Source organism: Ochotona princeps, chromosome 8 (assembly GCF_030435755.1).
Source record: "Ochotona princeps isolate mOchPri1 chromosome 8, mOchPri1.hap1, whole genome shotgun sequence".
In the NCBI taxonomy this organism is placed as follows: Eukaryota; Metazoa; Chordata; class Mammalia; order Lagomorpha; family Ochotonidae; genus Ochotona; species Ochotona princeps.
The window spans coordinates 8,395,382-8,412,561 of NC_080839.1; the positions used below are offsets into that span (position 1 = coordinate 8,395,382).

At 47.9% G+C, this 17,180-nt stretch overlaps 1 protein-coding gene and 1 non-coding gene across 2 annotated transcripts; one reads left to right on the forward strand and one right to left on the reverse strand.

Moving 5' to 3' along the window:
• Positions 1–1,246: 1,246 nt before the first annotated feature.
• LOC118760779 (small nucleolar RNA SNORD89) lies at positions 1,247–1,356 on the forward strand. Its single transcript, XR_004996985.1, has one exon. It is a non-coding gene; the product is annotated as a small nucleolar RNA SNORD89 (small nucleolar RNA).
• Positions 1,357–4,849: 3,493 nt separating this feature from the next.
• Positions 4,850–15,248, reverse strand: CNOT11 (CCR4-NOT transcription complex subunit 11). The gene is made up of 7 exons (XM_004594208.4): positions 14,615–15,248; positions 12,874–13,038; positions 10,776–10,928; positions 8,468–8,670; positions 7,197–7,399; positions 5,368–5,464; positions 4,850–5,289 (listed from the first exon to the last, which is right to left on the reverse strand). Exons 1-7 carry the CDS (start codon positions 15,117–15,119, stop codon positions 5,092–5,094), a joined length of 1,524 nt encoding a protein of 507 aa, XP_004594265.2. The 5' UTR covers positions 15,120–15,248; the 3' UTR covers positions 4,850–5,091.
• Positions 15,249–17,180: the final 1,932 nt, after the last annotated feature.

A 17,180-nucleotide genomic window follows, 5' to 3' on the forward strand; every position in this document is an offset into this window, starting at 1 on the left:
CCTGACTTTTTTCAACGGTATAATGTATTGATTTCAATTATAATTTGATCTTCACATTTAAGTGTGATATGGGACAGTTTTTATTAGAGAGAGGCAGAGAAACAAACCCAAGAAACAGATGGCAGAGCTTCCGTCCACTCCCCACATGGCTGTAGAGACCTTTCTGGCCAGAACCAGGAGCTGGAAATTCAACCCAGGTCTTCCACCAGTGTCACAGGGACACCATTACTTGAGCTGTCACTGTTGCATTCCAGAATGGACTTTAGCATGAACCTGGAAACGGGGCAGACCTGGGGCTGAAGCTGGCCCTTCACTAAGGGGAGTGGGCATCCCAGTGTCCTAACCGCTGTGTCAAATGCCTACTGCTTGGTGTTTTAGCAGACACCCACCTGGCTGCTCCTGCTGGTGGGTCAGAGGTGCAGAGGAATGTGCAGCTTTGTAGCCCCGCTGAGGACGTGATGACGTAAATCTCACCTGTGTTCACATCTTGCAGGTGGAAGTCGGAGCTGAGGCATTCATTTGTGAATGTGGAATTCCTGGTTCCTTCTAAACAGATTACTATGTGTGTTTTGTAAACAAGAATAAATGTTTACTGACAAACAATTTTTAAAATTATGAAGAATTTATCCTGTAGCCTTGTCTAGGATAAAGGGTTTATAAAACTTTTTTCCTTCATCTCTTTATCTGAAATGAGTAAACAGTTTTGCCAGAATAAACGGTGTGATTAGAGTCAATGAGAAGTTTCAGAAATAGGAAATGTTCTTGCCTTGAGCTTCACAGTAGGTTTCCATAATAACAGCTGTATTTGAAATCTGCCCCATGCTCTCAGAATGTCCGTCCTTATTAGGGGAAATGCCTTAACTAATGCAGAGGGGGTGAGTCCTTAATCAGTTGTCAAGCTCCACTTCCTATGCACTCTGGTCACACAGTTTGGCAAACAGCTTCCTTTAAATAAAAGGTAAGAGGCTGGAATCATTGTCATCTTCCCTCTAGAAACAGTAGTCTAATGAAGTCAGCAGAGTTCCTGCTTTGATGTTTCTTAAGTTGGAGATCGGCAGTGGCGGTGAGGCTCGCTGCGAATCCCTGCCTCCTGGCGTCTTCCCTCGTCGAGTGGACATCCAGCAGGAAGCCAGAGGTCCAAGAAGCGGGAAGAGGGGACACACGGGCAGGTAATCATTTCCTTGTGCATGCTGTTTTTTAGAGATCTTGAATATACAGCCTTTCCTGAAAAAACGCTTCCTGCAGGACTGAGGAATGATGACAGTAAAAGGCCGAATTGCAGTGTCTGTCAACAGTTTGCTCTCTGGGCACACGATGACAAAATCTCCTGAAGCGAACTACTGGTCTGACCTCAGTGATGTCAGGAGTGGGGAGCTTCATGCTTCATGTGGAAGCTTTTCTAGATGAAGTTACCAACAAAGGCATTCCCAAAGAGATGATTATATTTTTTTTCCTAAGAGGCAGAGAAAGAACACTTCCCGTTCACAGCTTCAAGTCCCCAGACTCCCACACTAGCCAGGGCTGGACTGGCACCTAAGGCAGGAGTCAGAAACAGCAATGGAGGTCTCCAGCTTGGTGGCAGGAACCCAGTCACCTGAGCATCATCGCTGCTCCAGGGTCTGTGCATTAGGCAGCTGGAGTCCAGAGGCAGAGCTAGGGATCCAACCTAGGCAGTGTGATAGGGGCAAGGGTGTCTGAAACAGCTTAGCCAGACACCTACCACGGAACTGGATTTAAGAAAATGTTGGGGCCAGTGCTGAGGCTCCATAAGTTCATCCTTCACCTGCAAGCAGATCATCCCATGTAGACACCAGTTTGTGTCTCAGCTGCTCCACTTCCCATCCAGCTCCCTGCCTGTGGCCTGGGAAGGCAGTAGAGGATGGCCCAAAGCTTTGAGACCCTGCACCCATATGGGAGACCTGGAGGAAGCTTCTGGCTCCTCGCTTTGGATCAGCTCAGCTCTGGCCATTGCAACCATCTGGGGAGCGAACCAACCAACAGAAGGAAGATCATTCTGTATCTGCCTCTCTGTAAATGTGTCTTTGAAGTGAAAATAAGTCTAAAAAGGTAATTGACCCTTTGAAAACACTGGGGCTTGAACATGTAGTAAGCATCTGTGTTCCTTGAGACGTACTCACCTAATCGGAAGCTGCTAAGACTGTAAAATAACAGACCTTCAAGAGTACCAGATTCCCCAGAAAGGTCACTTCACTAGGTAGCAGTCTCTCTACCACATTAAAATGCATTTGCTCAGTGAAAGCCGAGATTAAACATGTGTTCCTGGCTAGAATTGAGAATTACGTTTTGGTCAAAACTAGATTCCACAGCCCAGTATAAGCCCTACGTTGCAACTTAGTACAGCACAGGATGTTGTTTGACTCAAAGTTAGTTTTGTGGTGTTTCAGGTGCTGCTATGATGCAATAGCCAGTTAATTTGAAGACACCTACGCCTTTCCCAGCTAGTAAAGCTTTAAAGTACTTGTCACCATTTAGTGTTCAAAAATACTAGCACTGCTTTTTTAAAAAGTTGAATGTCCATAGTATCACTGTGAGCCAGACAGCTAGACTTGACCCCTGTCTGCAACGAGTATCAAACTTATGGATTTGCCCTGAAGATAGTTAAATATTGACAATAATAGAGAAAAGTGGATCCTTTTCAGTGAATTGTGCTTATGTTATGAACTAATAAACCTAGCAACCCCGGTGCTTCTGTGGGCTGCCTGCAATTACTGTGGCCAGCTCTACACCCATTCTGTTGGAGCATGCTGGGAGATGTGTTCAAACACTAGTGGCTGCATGAAAAGATAGGGACGGGCACAGTGGCTCACATGCCACTCAGCACACCTGGAGCTCTTAGCACAGTACCTGTGTTCAAGTCCAGATCTGCTCAGTCCACACCCTGTGATGCACAAGTGCTCCCTGCCACCCATGTGGGAGACCCCAAAATGAATTCCAGAATAGCTCAGCCTTCACTGTCCTAAACAAGCGTTCAGAGAGTGAACCAGAGGGTTGGAGATCTCCGCTTCTCTGCCATTGATGTAAGGTGAGCAAAATGTTTTACTAGATTAGATACAAGATCCTAGACTCTTAATCTGTAAAGAGTTCTTCCTATCCACTTATTTTCCAGAACTTTTAGTGTAAAAGATCTCAGAAAATTGCATTTAAAGAGATAGAGGATTCATTTCTTGGGAGTATGAATCGTAAAAATTACACAATAACAGTAAGCTACAAAATTAGGTGTGAATGAATATATGCTCTGAAATTGCCCGATATTTTTTTAAAGTTGCTTAAATGAATAATGTACTTAAACATTTAAGAACAGAAACTGTTTCCTCTTGAAATTTCTGCCCTAAGATATAACTTATTGCTGTCTTCTTTAACAGGTGATTTGAAGACACTAAAGCTTGAAGTTGGAACTGGGAAATCCTGAGAACTCAAGGTCTGAACTCATTACACATAATTGTAGTTATTGAACCCAGGGTGATAGTTCCTTCTGTTGTAGGTAGACTGTCAGCTCTAGCCATTGACAGCTGCCTGAGGAGTGAACCAGCAGATGAAAGATCTTTGTCTTTCCTCTCTGTAAATCTGCTTTTCCAATAAAAATTTTAAAAAATCATTGTTTGAAGATGTTTGGTTTTCTAGTTCAACATGACTTCCGTGATCTTTATTGTCTCAGGCCTACCCGAGCCTGTGCCTGCTCGGATCTGAGCTTACAGTCCTCACGTGCAGCATGTGTGCTTTCAGGCCCACGCTCGAGTCTGTGTGCCGGACACCTGTGCTCCCGAGGCTGCATGCGGGACTGCTGTTTGTTCTAGCTCACATTACAAAGACGGCCTTACTTATGCCATCATTTCATAGTTCTGTTGGCACCATCGCTGTTCAAAATGGCCTCCACCTGAATAGGCCATGATGTGCTTAAGGAGAAATGCTGTGGTGGTTAGAGACTCACTGTTGTATTACCACAGATAATCAGAGTGGGGTTATGTCCAGCCATCAATGAAACTGTCATTCTAGTAGAATTCCAAATTCTGACGTGCAAAGTAGTGATGCATAAGGTACTAAGAGAATTATTTTTTACATCACTTTAGCTATATGAAGGTACTCTGGGTTTGGATCATTGCTTCCTCCAAGTAAACACTTTCATAAGAGCAGACACAATTTGTTACAAACCTAGACATACTGTTCTTTAGTGTTTTAAGATTGTAATTTTCTTAAACCATTATGTTTGTTTTCCTCTTAACTCTTGCCAAGTGTTGGATTAGAGGATAATTCCTGTTGAACAGATCTTTTTCCTATAAACTGGCCTTGGAACTATCTTCTTGGTAAAAGGAGTATTTCATGAATTCTTAAAGGAGGAAAAAACGCATCAGAAAACACATCTGATTTAAAAACTTTAATGGAAGGCACTGTTGTCCACAGTCACATGAAGGATAACAGCTCATGCAGCCCTACCCCCTGCACTGGCTTTTCAGATCACACAGCCCAGTGTATGCTAGGAAGGTGCCCATCCCACTCAGTGTACAGTGGGTCTTAGTGGTGACGGATACTGGCCCTTAAAACAAAAATTGGCTTTCTTACAAATAAGAGAACATCTCAAGAAAGAAAAACAATAGGGAACTGCCGGCTGCTTCAGCCCAAAAAAGGGCGTCAGAGTCGTGGTGTTTGTGTGACACCAGAAATGCATTTCTCCTGCTGTCTGTTAGGTCCCCATAACGAAATGTAAAGTTACAAGCATGTCCTTGGTTCGGCTTGTGTTCCGTGAGAAGTGGAAAGCTCCCATTTGTAGGTAGGTACGAGAACCAAACTTCTGTTCGCCTCAGGGAAACAACTCCTGATCAAGTCTGCACTTACTCTGCAGTGCAAAACAAAAATTATTTTGTAATAACTTTGGTGGGTGGATAACTTTTTCCTGTGGATAGCCAGGAAGATTCTTAAAAACATTTTTTCCAAGTTCTTACAAATATTCACCTACAGGAAAAGTCATCCAGGAAAACCGAACGTGGTTGAAGCAGATAGAATGTTGTCTGGATGCATGCGGCCAACACGTCTAAGCAAGGCAATGACAATGAATAGGGTGGCTTGGCTGAGGTATCACTTAGACATTTTGGTCTCCGGTGGCGCTTCCCCAGTATCCAGTGTTTTCAGCAACCGGAAAAGGCCAGCAGCTTCCCGTATCCTACTGAATTCAATACAGAATGCCTGCACTTCTATGAACAAGTCCTGCACATTAATAATTTTGTTACGGATCAAGGACTGGAGAAAGACACACACCAGACGGACCAAGCGGTTCTGAAAAAGAAAAAAGTTTCAGTGTGACCATTTTCCTAGCAGGTACTTAGGAAATGGACAGAAGTTTCTATTACCTACCTGCATGTACTTATCCTTGATTTGTTCACAAGTAGAGATGCAGTTAGATATATAAAGGTGAATAAATTCTGGAGGTAGATCAACAGCTGTAGTCAGTCTGTTTCATAAGAGAAAACAGGTTTATTTCAGTTAAACCCAAACTTCCTTTGGCCAGTCAGTGATCCTCTGACAGATGACCTAATTTCTTAGGTTACCATATACTTAGATGAATAAACCTAACAGTAACCCTCACTCATTTATTGGGACCCCTCTAGTCTGTTTAAGCACTACATACAGCACTCTTGTTTTGAGCACCATGTCCCTCAGGATTCCTGACTGAGTCAGGTGTCAAGGTCCGTTACCTCCCCAGCTCCAGTCGTCAGTGCTGTGAGAGGCACTGTGTCAGAGAAGCCATAAATCCACGGTGTTAGCAGTACAACATAGACCCAAACACCAACGGAGCTTATTGGGGAAAGTAATGGAAGGACACATGACTGGAACCTAAGGGGCAATCCTGGCAACCAGGGAAAACCGGCATAAAGGTTCAGATTTGGTCCTAAGCATGGCATATTCAGGAACACAGCAGAAAAGTGGCTGGGGTGTTAACTAAAAGAATTCAAGTTTAGTATCTTGAAGGCCAAGGTCCGTATTTTTCAAAGGACTACATGGAATCTTTTAAGCAAAGGAGTAAATGTCTGGGTAACATTTCTTTGCCAGTTCAGTCTGGAAAAGACTGGGTCACATTAAATAAGCTTGGTACTGCAAAGCTGCTAGACTAACCACAAGGAACACATTCCCCAGGTAACACACACTGCCTTTTTCAAGCTTATCTGACTCAAGCTGTCTTCCCTGAGGCACTAAGGAACTGGGGTGCCAGGAAAACACTGCAGTGGACTACTGCAGCCACCTGAAGTTTGCTTCACACTTAGGACTAATTATGATATGTAATAGGGGAAAACAAAAACCAGGGCCTTTCCTTGAAATTCCAAGATAAGAGGGAGACAGGTTCAAACTAACACAAGGTAATAGTTATTCTTGGGTTAAGAGTCAGTGTAAGACAGCTGCTGCTAATGGATGAGAAGTGAGTACCAGGATTTGAACAGAAGTTTGGCTGCCTGGCTCTCATTTCCCCACATAACAAAAGTGCCATAAAATTCACCCAAAATAGCATATGAAAGGGAGTTCAGAACACAAGACCTATGCCCCGGGATCCCATATGGGCGCCGGTTCTAATCCCGGCAGCTCCACTTCCCATCCAGCTCCCTGCTTGTGGCCTGGGCAAGCAGTTGAGGACGGCCCAATGCATTGGGACCTTGCACCCGTGTGGGAGACCCGGAAGAGGTTCCTGGTTCCCAGCTTCGGAAAGGCGCGCATCGGCCCGTTGCGGCTCACTTGTGGAGTGAATCATCGGACGGAAGATCTTCCTCTCTTTCTCTCCTCCTCTCTATATATCTGGCTTTATAATAAATAAAGCTTTAAAAAAAAAAGCAATGTGGAAACTGCAGAGTATGTCAGAAAGCATTGTTTCCCTTGGAAGTCTCTTACCCTAGCCCATGATTTAGCTGTCAGTCCTTAAGAACTAAATTATCTGTCCTCATGCAGTAATAATCTAGACACAACTATGCTTGGGGAGATTTCAACAATTAAGTCTCCCTTAAATTTCTAGTAACATTGAAGTGTGTTTGAAATTCTGCCCTGAGCTCTTTCCAGTGAATGCTAAATTCACACGCAGTGGAATGCTACGACCAAGACCGTTTCTTCAGAGGGTTATTCTGGACTGAAGGCAGAGTCACTCCTACTCCATCTGGGTCTACATGTCCTCACACGTTGCATCAGACATGGAAACTTACCGATTCACAACTTCCATCGAGTGTAAGGACATGTCCATGTTGACAAGGACAGAGAAATACTCGGTGATCTGGCTGGACTGCATCAGTTTCAGCAGCATTTCTATGGCCACTAAAGGGTTGTTTTCCACTAGGTCAGGAAGCTTGGCTGGAGTGAGGCCAATATGATAAACCAGTTTGGGGTCTTTCTCCAATTCACCCAGGAGCTAAACAAAACCAAATTTTAAGAGAAGTTGAGTCAAACTTGACAATTCTTCCCTGCATACAAAAGCCAATACTTCATTTTATAACCCCCCAAAAAACTATAAAAAAATCTATTATACAAATCTCTTCCCTCAAATCCATGATCTTCAAGTTGCATATTTCAAATTTCTATGTGAAATGTGGTACTGAATCTCCCAATGGTTGTCCTCCCCCCACCCCAGAGGACATGAACCAGGTTCAATATTGAATGCTCGTAACCAAATTTTTTAAACTGTTAAAGATTTTTAAATGTTTGTCATCTGCTATTACCAAAACTAGTCTTTAATTACTAGCTTAACCAGAGGACTGCCATTAGCAAGCACAGTGCTAGCCCACCCTCGAGGCTGGGCAAAGAGGCAACCAGGCCCAGACACAACACCCACACTCTCGTTCTAACTTTCCTTCCCACTAAAAAAGTGCTTTGTCTTTAAAACTTTCTGTGTTTCTGTGCCAGCCTACTTCTCCATTCCACACTGGACCGTGGCAAGTGAACAAACATAGCTGTTCGTTACCTGATTCTGAAATAACACTTGGCGATGAGCCTGGTAGACGCCACCTGCAGTGGCATGCTCCCACTCACAGCCAGGGCTGTCTTTACCTTCAACTCCTCCACAAGCTCTACGGGAGGCAGCTAGCTCATCCTTCCCTTGCTGTCCCCGGAAGTTGGTAATAGCACTCAGCCCCGGGAGACTGTCCATCCTGCCACAGCCTTGTGTGGAAGGGGCCTGGCTGGCATGTGGTAGCAGTGGGATGCCAAAAAGGAAGACAAAACTTCTAGATCTCTTTGCAAAGAGCAAAACTGGTTGTTAACAAAAGCTGAAATACTTAATGCTTGCCAGATTTAATGCCCATTTCATCAGAGCAGAATTTTCAAAAGGAAACACACTGCACAAAGATTCAGGGGCCAAAGGAACCTTTCCGATGCCCTATTGCTACCTCACATGGATGGCAGCCGCTCGTTGCTGATTCATCCCTTTATGAAAACCAGTGGATTCAGGGTGGCGTGCACAAGACGTTTGCAGTAAACATACCTGTGTCTGTTGGGCGGAAGACAAGGGACTTTTGAAGGCTTTGGCCATGACCCGCTTGATCTCCACACCAGTGCTATTCTTCACACACATGGACTTATCCCACTGAACCGTGTGGTCCGGCTCCGTGGGGTTGAGCCAGGCCAGTTCATCCTCACAGATGTGCAGTGGAGGCGGCGGGCGAATAAACTCCGGCCGGAAGTGGCCTGTAAGCAGAGTGGCATTTGGGCCCTTTACTGCCAAGCCCTGGGATCCACTTGCATTAAAGCTGTCAGAACACGGCCATGCTCTCCTCTACTCTCCAAACATAAAGAGCTCGTTTTTACATTCTCTCATTGCAATTCAGAATGAAACCCTGACATCATGGTAAGTTTTCTGATGGGAAAGGAAATATGACTTGTCCTCACTTACTTTACTCTTTAAGTTACTACTGTTTTATGCAAAGGTGACCTGGAATTGTACTGGTTTTTCCCTCACATCTTACAACTTTACAGGGAAAACTGATGAGGAAGATTCATATATGTGCTGCTGAAGCAAGCACTATGGGGGGAAATTCAAGGATATACCAAAACATGGTTGAGTTTGGACATTTTCGGGTGAATCCTAGAGATTTGTGAAACTGAACAGGGTACTTGTGAATTTAGGAATTCATGAAAAACAGTAAAAATACAACAGTAAAATGAAGAGACTGAATCCTTAAACTGCTTGTATGATTGATCTCTAAGTGGTAAGTCCACTAAAACAGTTGCTGGCCAGGACTTCTCAATCAGTATCAACCCACCCTGGTCGCTCAACAGAGCCACCATGTTTGAGCATAGACTCTGGCATGGCTGTGTCCTTCAGAGCACACAGAAACATCCACAGTTCTGAACACTACGGGAAGCAGCACCGAGATGGCAGCGACACCCGCTGTAGAGCCAGTCACTCACGATCAACAGTGCGCCGCTCACATCTTCCTGGGGACCGTGCACTTCAAAGTTGTGCCTGGAATGTATTAAATCGGGGTTGTCCAGCCCACCTGCTACCTGGGAGGTGTCCCACCTGCTATCTCATGCCTGCCAAACAACCACAGACAGGACTTCAAATTCAATACATCAAATAAGGGAGGAGGAGGATGGGTGGGGAATGCAGATAGCAGGGAGGGTAGGGTGGAGTGTGTCACTATGCTCCTGAATCTATGTTGTGAAACGCATGGAATTTGATCACCTTACATAAATAGAATGATTAAACAGAGTATTATTTTTAAAAATTCTATATGCTTGACATGTAAGACAATATTTGTCAGATATAGATTAAGTAAATTAATTAATGAAAGGACACTTGGGATAAATCCTGAAGAATGAATAAAAGAAAAAAAATGCAATACTTCTACAGGAGGCCATAGCTCACGAATAATGTCATAAATACCCACAACCCTGGGAAGAAAAAAAGGTTCCCCACCTCAGTAAACAACTCCTTCAAATGCACTATTAAACCACTTATGAAAGACCTAACGTAATGCTATAAAAAAACCACAGCATGAATTTCAAATCCATGGAACATGAACACATGGACAGCAAGTTCTTACAGCCTCCACAGAAAGCACTGTCTTCTTCCTTCAGACCAGACAGAACCCTTGAAACAAAAAAACGCAGCCACACTTCAACTCAGGGTGCTTTCTCTGAATTAAGAGTTGTAAGATCAATCAAGCTTTAAAGTGGAGCTGGATGTAACAGTGAGAAGATTACCAAAAATATATAAAAGTTAAAATTAAGCTACAAGGGCTGGCACATTAGCCTAGTGGCTAAATGTTCGCCTTGCATGCACCAGGATCCCATACAGGTGCCGGTTCATATAACGGCTGCTCTACTTCCCATCCAGCTGCCTGCTTGTGGCCTGAGAAAGCAGCAGAGGACGGCCCAAAGCCTTAGGACCTGGAGGAAGCGCCTGACTCCTGGCTTCAGATCAGCTCAGCTCTGGCTGTTGCAGCCACTTGGGGAGTGAACCAGCAGATAAAGATATTTCTCTCTGTGGATCCTTCTCTCTATAAATCTGACTTTCCAGTAAAAAAAAAAAAAAAGCTACAAAGACATTAGAGTCAAACAATTTAAATCTTCAAGCATCTTCATGATGAATAATAACTTAGGTATAATTTTTTTAAAGCAGCAGCGAACTTTCAGTGAGCATTTCTATTGCTACTGTTATAGACACTATACTAAGGAAGTTTCCCGTTAAATTCCAGTTCAAGTAGCCGCTGAGTACAAGGTGCCTCAAAAAAGCAAGTTCTTAGGAGTGCTGATGGAACAGGGAATGAATGTATGCGTGCACCTACTTTCGATTGGGGGTTTTGGTCCACTGACTAAAGCTTCCGTGATCTGAGAGGCAACTGAGCTGTCAAATCCAGAATTGGAGGAATCCGGGTCTGGGTCACTGAGAATGCTAGGGAAGCTGGCTTTGCTCTGCGTCGGCAGTTCAGACTGACGTTCTGCAACAGGTTAAAAGAGAATTTTTAAAACGGAGGACAACATGAAGAAAGAAAAAAAGATACTATTACAGAAAAAAAATTAATAGGTATTTTACAAGGAAACTTGAGTGGTCAACATACATTTGATGACATTTAATCCATTTAAAAACCAAGGAAGATTCCATTAAAGTCCACCATACTACATATTCCTTCCAGACTGACCCAAGCTTACAAGAATTAAACAAATGTAGAAGATATACTTGCCACTACTGGGAGTGAAAAAATGGCACAGCAACGTTGGGAAACAATGTGACATTACCATGTACTGTGGTCTGGATTTGGGGTACCCCCACCAAGGTGTGAGAGTCTCAGTCCCCAGAACCTCTGAGGAGGTGCTTGGGTCACTGGAGATGTGGGATCCTAACCCCCAGCACCCTGTAGGCAGGGTTATTATCAAAGCAGCAGGCCCAGCTCTTCCTGCCCTCCTTGGCTTTCCACTCAAAATGTGAGCCACAGGCCTGGCACGATGGTCTCGTGACTAAATCGTTGCCTTGCATGCGCCGGGATCCCCTAAGGATGCCAGTTCATGTCCCAGCTGCTCCACGTCTCACCCAGCTCCCTGCTTGTGGCCTGGGAAAGTAGCAAAGAACAGCCCAAAGCCTTGGGACCCTGCACCTGCATGGCAGACTTGAAGGAAGCTCTTGGATGCTGGCTTCAGATCAGCTCAGCTCCGGCTGTTGTGGCCACTTAGAGAGTGAACCAGCGGATGGAAGATCTTTCTCTGTCTCCTCACTGTAAATCTGCCCTTCCACTAAAAATAAATGAATCTTTAAAAAAAAATGTGATCTTCTACATCACACCATCCACTGGGTGGCCTTCATTAGACCCTGTGCCATGCGTGTGCACAGTGAGCTTTCAAACCACGAGCTAGCTATATTATATCCTTCAACAACAGCATGCCAACAGAATTCGCATACTATTGCATAAAAATACTTCAACAATGAAAAGTCAACAGATTCCTAGCTCAAACACTCCTCAGTAGAAGGAAGGGCTGGATGAGTCAACATGCATCTGATACCTAAAGTGGAACACAGGCCTGGACAGGAGGGAAGGCGATCAATCGAACCGAGAGTGATTATCACAGTCAGTGACGGGGACAGGGCGCAGCCAGGCACAGCGTCGGGAGATCACTAGAGCCTCTAGGCCCTGAAGACTTTCCATTCATAACCTGGGATGCCACTGCTTCAGGTTCACCTCGTTGTAATCCTTTAAGCATGCCTCTGGGCCCAGCACAATGGCTCAGTGTCTAAATCCATGCCCCATAAGCACCAGGATCCCATATAGGCGCCAGTTCGTATCCTGGCTGCTCCACTTCCCATCCAGCTCCCTGCCTGTGGCCTGGGAAAGCAGCGAAGGACAGCCCAAAGCCTTGGGACCCTGCACCTGTGTGGGAGACCTGGAAGAGGCTCCTGGCTCGTGGTTTCAAATTGGCTCAGCTCTGGCCGTTGCAGTCATTTGGGCAGTGAACTAGCAGATGGAAGATCTTTCTACCTCTTCTTTCTATTAATCTGCCTTAGCAATAAAAATAAATAGGTCTTTAAAAACAAACACATGCCTCAAGAAAAACTAACATTCAAATTTTGTCTTTTTTGGGAGGGATGAACCAGCTTTAGAAATTCCTTAAAATTTTTCTTTTTCTACATAAATGCTGCTAGTATTTTAACTGGAATGTCACTCGATCTGTAGACTGTTTTGAGTAATACTGACACCTTATCGATAGTCAGTCTTCAATCGCAGTTCTCTTATAAAAATGAAACTTTAGCCTGTATTATCCTCTAAAACTAGAAGAGAAGTGAAAACTCAAAAATGAACTTATACACCCTATAGCATCCAGCACTTGATCTACTTCTTTACATGGAAGTAATAACCCCTAAAGAAAAGAGGCCCAGATGGCCGCTTCCCCTACCAGCCAAGGCCAGCTGCAGGCCGCTGATGTCCACAGACTGGCCCATGTTGCCGACGTCCATCAGGGCAATCTGCCGAGGGGTCTTCTTGAAAAGTTCCCTGGGTGGTGCCAGCATCAGCTGGGAGAGGAAAAACTTTTCCGGTGGAGTTATGGGAGGTAAAAATCCTGTCAACAGAAATATAGGACACTTTTTCCAGTGGCTACTTTGAAAAATTCACGTGAATCTAGAACAATTAGTATTAACTCAAGCTTTCAGATTTCTAAAGAACAAGTTATCAGTTTCAATTAGCCAAATAAATACATTGATGACCTGTGTAATTAAATTTGTCACTGAAAAATTCTATCATCTGTGACAGTCAGCCAAATTAAAGGGTCCTGTTAACTATTAAGAATTTCATTGTCTCACATGTTTTGCATAAGGCAGAGCCAGGTAATACATACTACCGCACTCTGAATGTGTTTACTCCTCTTCTGACACAGGAAGCAATGAATAACAACGCAATGGCACCTGTGCACACCTGGTTTCAACACACAGTACAGCTAGCACACCCCCACCCACTATACGTTCCTCCCCTAGTGTCCCACCTTCCCTGGCTCAGCAACCTCACCTATCCCAGACTCTGGTCAACTTTCACAAAGCACTCCTTCAGCTCCATCCCCACTGGCTCACAGCAGGGCCCTCCCGACCTACCCCACCCCCTTTGTGCTGGAGCAGGAAGCTCAGCACAGCACAGTCCCAGAGACAAGACAAGGCTGCACACCCTCCAGGGCCCTCCCATCCAGGCAGGGGGCACCCAGCTGCGCAAGGCCCCCCAGCTTCTCTAAGGGCACCAGTCCTCAGCGCCACTGCTCCCTGGCACCCCAACCCCTGGTTCGCATGCAGCCAGCACAGCATATCCTTAGAACTTCCGTGGCTCCACAGGCCCGTGGCGGAGAACAAGCCCTCCCCACGCTGCTGGGCCTGTGCCCCCAACCAGGCTGCAGGCTCTGGAGTCTAATATCTAGCTTACTTTGCAAACCTCTTCTCTCAAGCCTGATTCTTCCATTTAAAATCACACCCACCAAGGGGCAGGCGCTTAGCATGTAGTAGGCTGCAGTACCCACATTCCGCATCAGGATTCTTGCATTTGAAGCCGGCCTCTGGCTTGTTGTTCACAGGGGGGCCTAAGTATCAAGATCTCAAGGGCATTCGCCCTGGACAACACAGCTGCCTTGTTAAGGTAAAGGCAGTGCAGTTAACCAAGACTTGGGATCCACAGGCACCCTCTTGGGCATTGAAATAATCCAGCGAGGGGCTAAGAGACCAAGATACTCACCGGCCCCAACCACCTGCCTCCCGCACTACGCTGCTCCCAGTTAAGTCCTGTTATTCATGATCACCCTCTCTGTGCCTGGCTGAAGAGCCTCCCAGGGCAAACTCACAGAAACCTCTCACCTGCGCTTAAAAAATAAAAACAAAATGCCTCCTCGCCATCTACCCTACCGGCACGCATTTTGTCTCAACAACACCGAGACCGTTCACTGTGCTCCCAGCCCAGGATCCAGGGGCACCTAACAAACCCAGGGAGGCGACTGCCTGAATCCTCCCACGCTTGTCTCACATGCATTTCCAGCCACCGGCTGCACACCGACTTGCAGTTACGGACCAGAGGCTGGCAAGCCGACCCAGCCTCGCGGCGGGCTGAGCCCCGGGGGAGGGACGCGAGCTGCAGCAGGCCCCTCGCCGTCCCCGGGCTGGTACCTGAGAGCGGCGGGCGGTCGGGCTCCTGGCCGCCGCGGGCGGGCGGCGCGGGGTTGAGCAGGTGCGCGAAGCTGGCGGCGAAGGGGTTGGCGGCGAGCGGCTCGGTGCGGTACATCTCCCAGAGCAGGTAGAGCGCCGTGAGCCGCTGCGCCGCGCTGGGCAGCAGGTCGGGCTGCTGCAGCAGCATCACCAGCACCGAGCCCAGGCGGAAGTGGTCGGCCTTGCTGAAGTAGTGGTGGAAGGCGGTGGACAAGCCCTCGAACGTGCTGCCGCCGCCCGCCTCCTCCGAGATGATGCTCAGCAGGCTCGACAGCTCCTTGGGCGTCAGGCTCATCCTGCCCGCCGGGCCGCCCGCACCGGGGCCCCCCGAGCCGAGGCCTCGGCCGACGCCGGAGCTCCCCGCGCCGCCGCGGGCCGCCGACCCCGCCGCCTCTCGGGTCCCTCTCTGCTCAGCGGCGATGAGGAGCCGGCCAGACGCCGCGCTCGCCCCGCCGCCGCCGGGCATCCACTTCGCTCGCCCGCCCTGCTTGCCGGCCCGAGCGGCCCCGGCGCCGGCTCGCTCCGTGCTCGCGGCCGTAAAGCGGGCCGTCGGCACGACAGCGTCGCACGCCAACACGCCCGGGAACTCTGACGGCTGAGGAGGAGGAGGAGAGGAGGAGGATGCCGAGCACCGCCGAAGGGATGAGGCTGCCGGGCCGAGGGGAGGGGTGGACGGGACGCCGCCTCCGGAAGTGAGGGTGAGGCCTGCTGAGGGCGGGAGCTGGCGGGCGGGCTCGGGGCGGGCTCGGGGCGGGCTGTGGAGAATGTTCTCCGCCTGCGGTGTGGCGGGGCAATGTTCGCCGCTGCCGGGGCGGCTGTGGAGAAGGTTCTCCGCCCTCGCCGCTCCCGGGGCGGCTGTGGAGATTGTTCTCCGCCCTCGCCGCTCCCGGGGCGGCTGTGGAGAAGGTTCTCCGCCCGCGGTGTGGCGGGGGAATGTTCCCCGGGACCCCCCCCCCGGGCAGTGCGTGACACCAGACCGCCCCAGGAAACGGGGTGGGGGGAGTGTACCTCGTTGTTTGGAAACAGATCACTTCGCCCGTTCACATGAACTGAAGATAGCACACGCTAAGCCGAGTTAAGGTTTCGCCTCTTTCGCATGCACGGGATCTTCTCCCAGAGTTTGTGTGTAGGCTTGGAGAAAATGTTGGCAGTAAATACGCGTGGACGCCATCGCGTACTGCGCCCCTGCTTTACTTTGCTCTCGCCTCTTTCACTGGGCCAAGCCGCTAGAAGACACCAGGGCCTGTCCCCACTCCCGAGGGATTCTGACTGGGTGCCCACAAGTAACGCGTTCCCGGGTGCCTGCGGTGCCGTCTAGGCTGAGAGGCACCTGCTGCGGGGCCGCAAGGGGGCATTTCCTTAGCGCTATGGTAATTGCATCAGTAATTCCCACCCAGTGTGGGCATCTGAATGTAGGCTAAGCAGTGCAGGCTGCTCCTTGTCTAGTCTTCTGATGATTTTTTTCTTAATGTGTCATCTAAGTAGCCTTTTATTTTTAATGCGTATTTGCTGGTTTGCTTGAAAGGCAGTTACAGAGAGGTCTTCCCACTGCTGGTTCACTCCCCAAGAGGCTGATACAGGAACCAGGAGCTTCTTTCTCCCACGTAGGTGCAGGGGCCCAAGCAGTTGGGACTTCACACCTGCCTTGAGCTGTAACCCGGGGGCTGGGTTGGAAATGGAGATTCCAGGCTCAGAGCTGGTGCTCCTTTGGGGTGCAGCCACCACAGGCAGTAGTTTGACCCACTGTAGCAGTACTGGTCTCCAGATTTTCTTCTTTTGAAAAAGATCTAGTTTACTTATTTGAAAAGCAGAGTTTGAAGGGAGGTACAAAGTTTCCATCTGCTGGTTCAATCCTCAAATGGCCACAACAGCTAAAAGCTGGGCTGGTCCAAAGCCAGGACAGGAACGTCTCCCAGGTTTCCCATGAGGGTGGCAGAGGTACAAGGAGTTGGCCATCCTCTGCTGCTTTCCCAGGCCGCAAGCAGGGAGCTGGATGGGAAGTGGAGCAGCACATATGAAAGGGGGAAAAAGTGCTGTCTTCCATTTATTGATTGACTGCCCAAATTCCCAGCACAGCCTGGCCAGGTCCAGCCTGATACTCTGAGCCCAGAAATCCATGGGGGCTTCCCACCTGGGTGGCAGGACCCCAAGCACTGGAGCCATTCTCTGCTGCTTGCCAGGGAGCAGCACGCAGGATCACAAAGGGTGAATCGTCAAGCCTCCAGCCAAGCATTCCAAGCACTTAGCTAGCCATGCCACAGTGCCCACCACCTTAATCCTTTTCTGAAGAAGACAAATTACTGGGCAACAGGTGTGGTGCATTGTTGAAAAGCTTATCTGTCTTGCTGCTAGATTGCTCTCCATAATGATTGCACCATTCAGTGTTCCTAGCAATAGCAAGGGTCACTGGGTGGCTTGGGAAACTGAATCAGAGTAGCTTGAAAGTACTATGGCTCTGGTGTGGTGGTGCTGTGGGTTAGCTGCCACTCGGAAAAAGTACTATGGCTCTGGTGTGGTGGTGCTGTGG

Bases quoted from the DNA above. Each gene is read 5' to 3' on its own strand.
- CNOT11 (XM_004594208.4), bottom strand. From the start codon at position 15,119: ATGCCCGGCGGCGGCGGGGCGAGCGCGGCGTCTGGCCGGCTCCTCATC. The intron at 10,929-12,873 runs GTAGGGGAAGCG...AACCTGTTGCAG, and splicing joins CCTGCAGCTGGCCTTGGCTG to AACGTCAGTCTGAACTGCCG. The intron at 5,290-5,367 runs GTAGGTAATAGA...TTTCTTTTTCAG, and splicing joins TCAAGGATAAGTACATGCAG to AACCGCTTGGTCCGTCTGGT.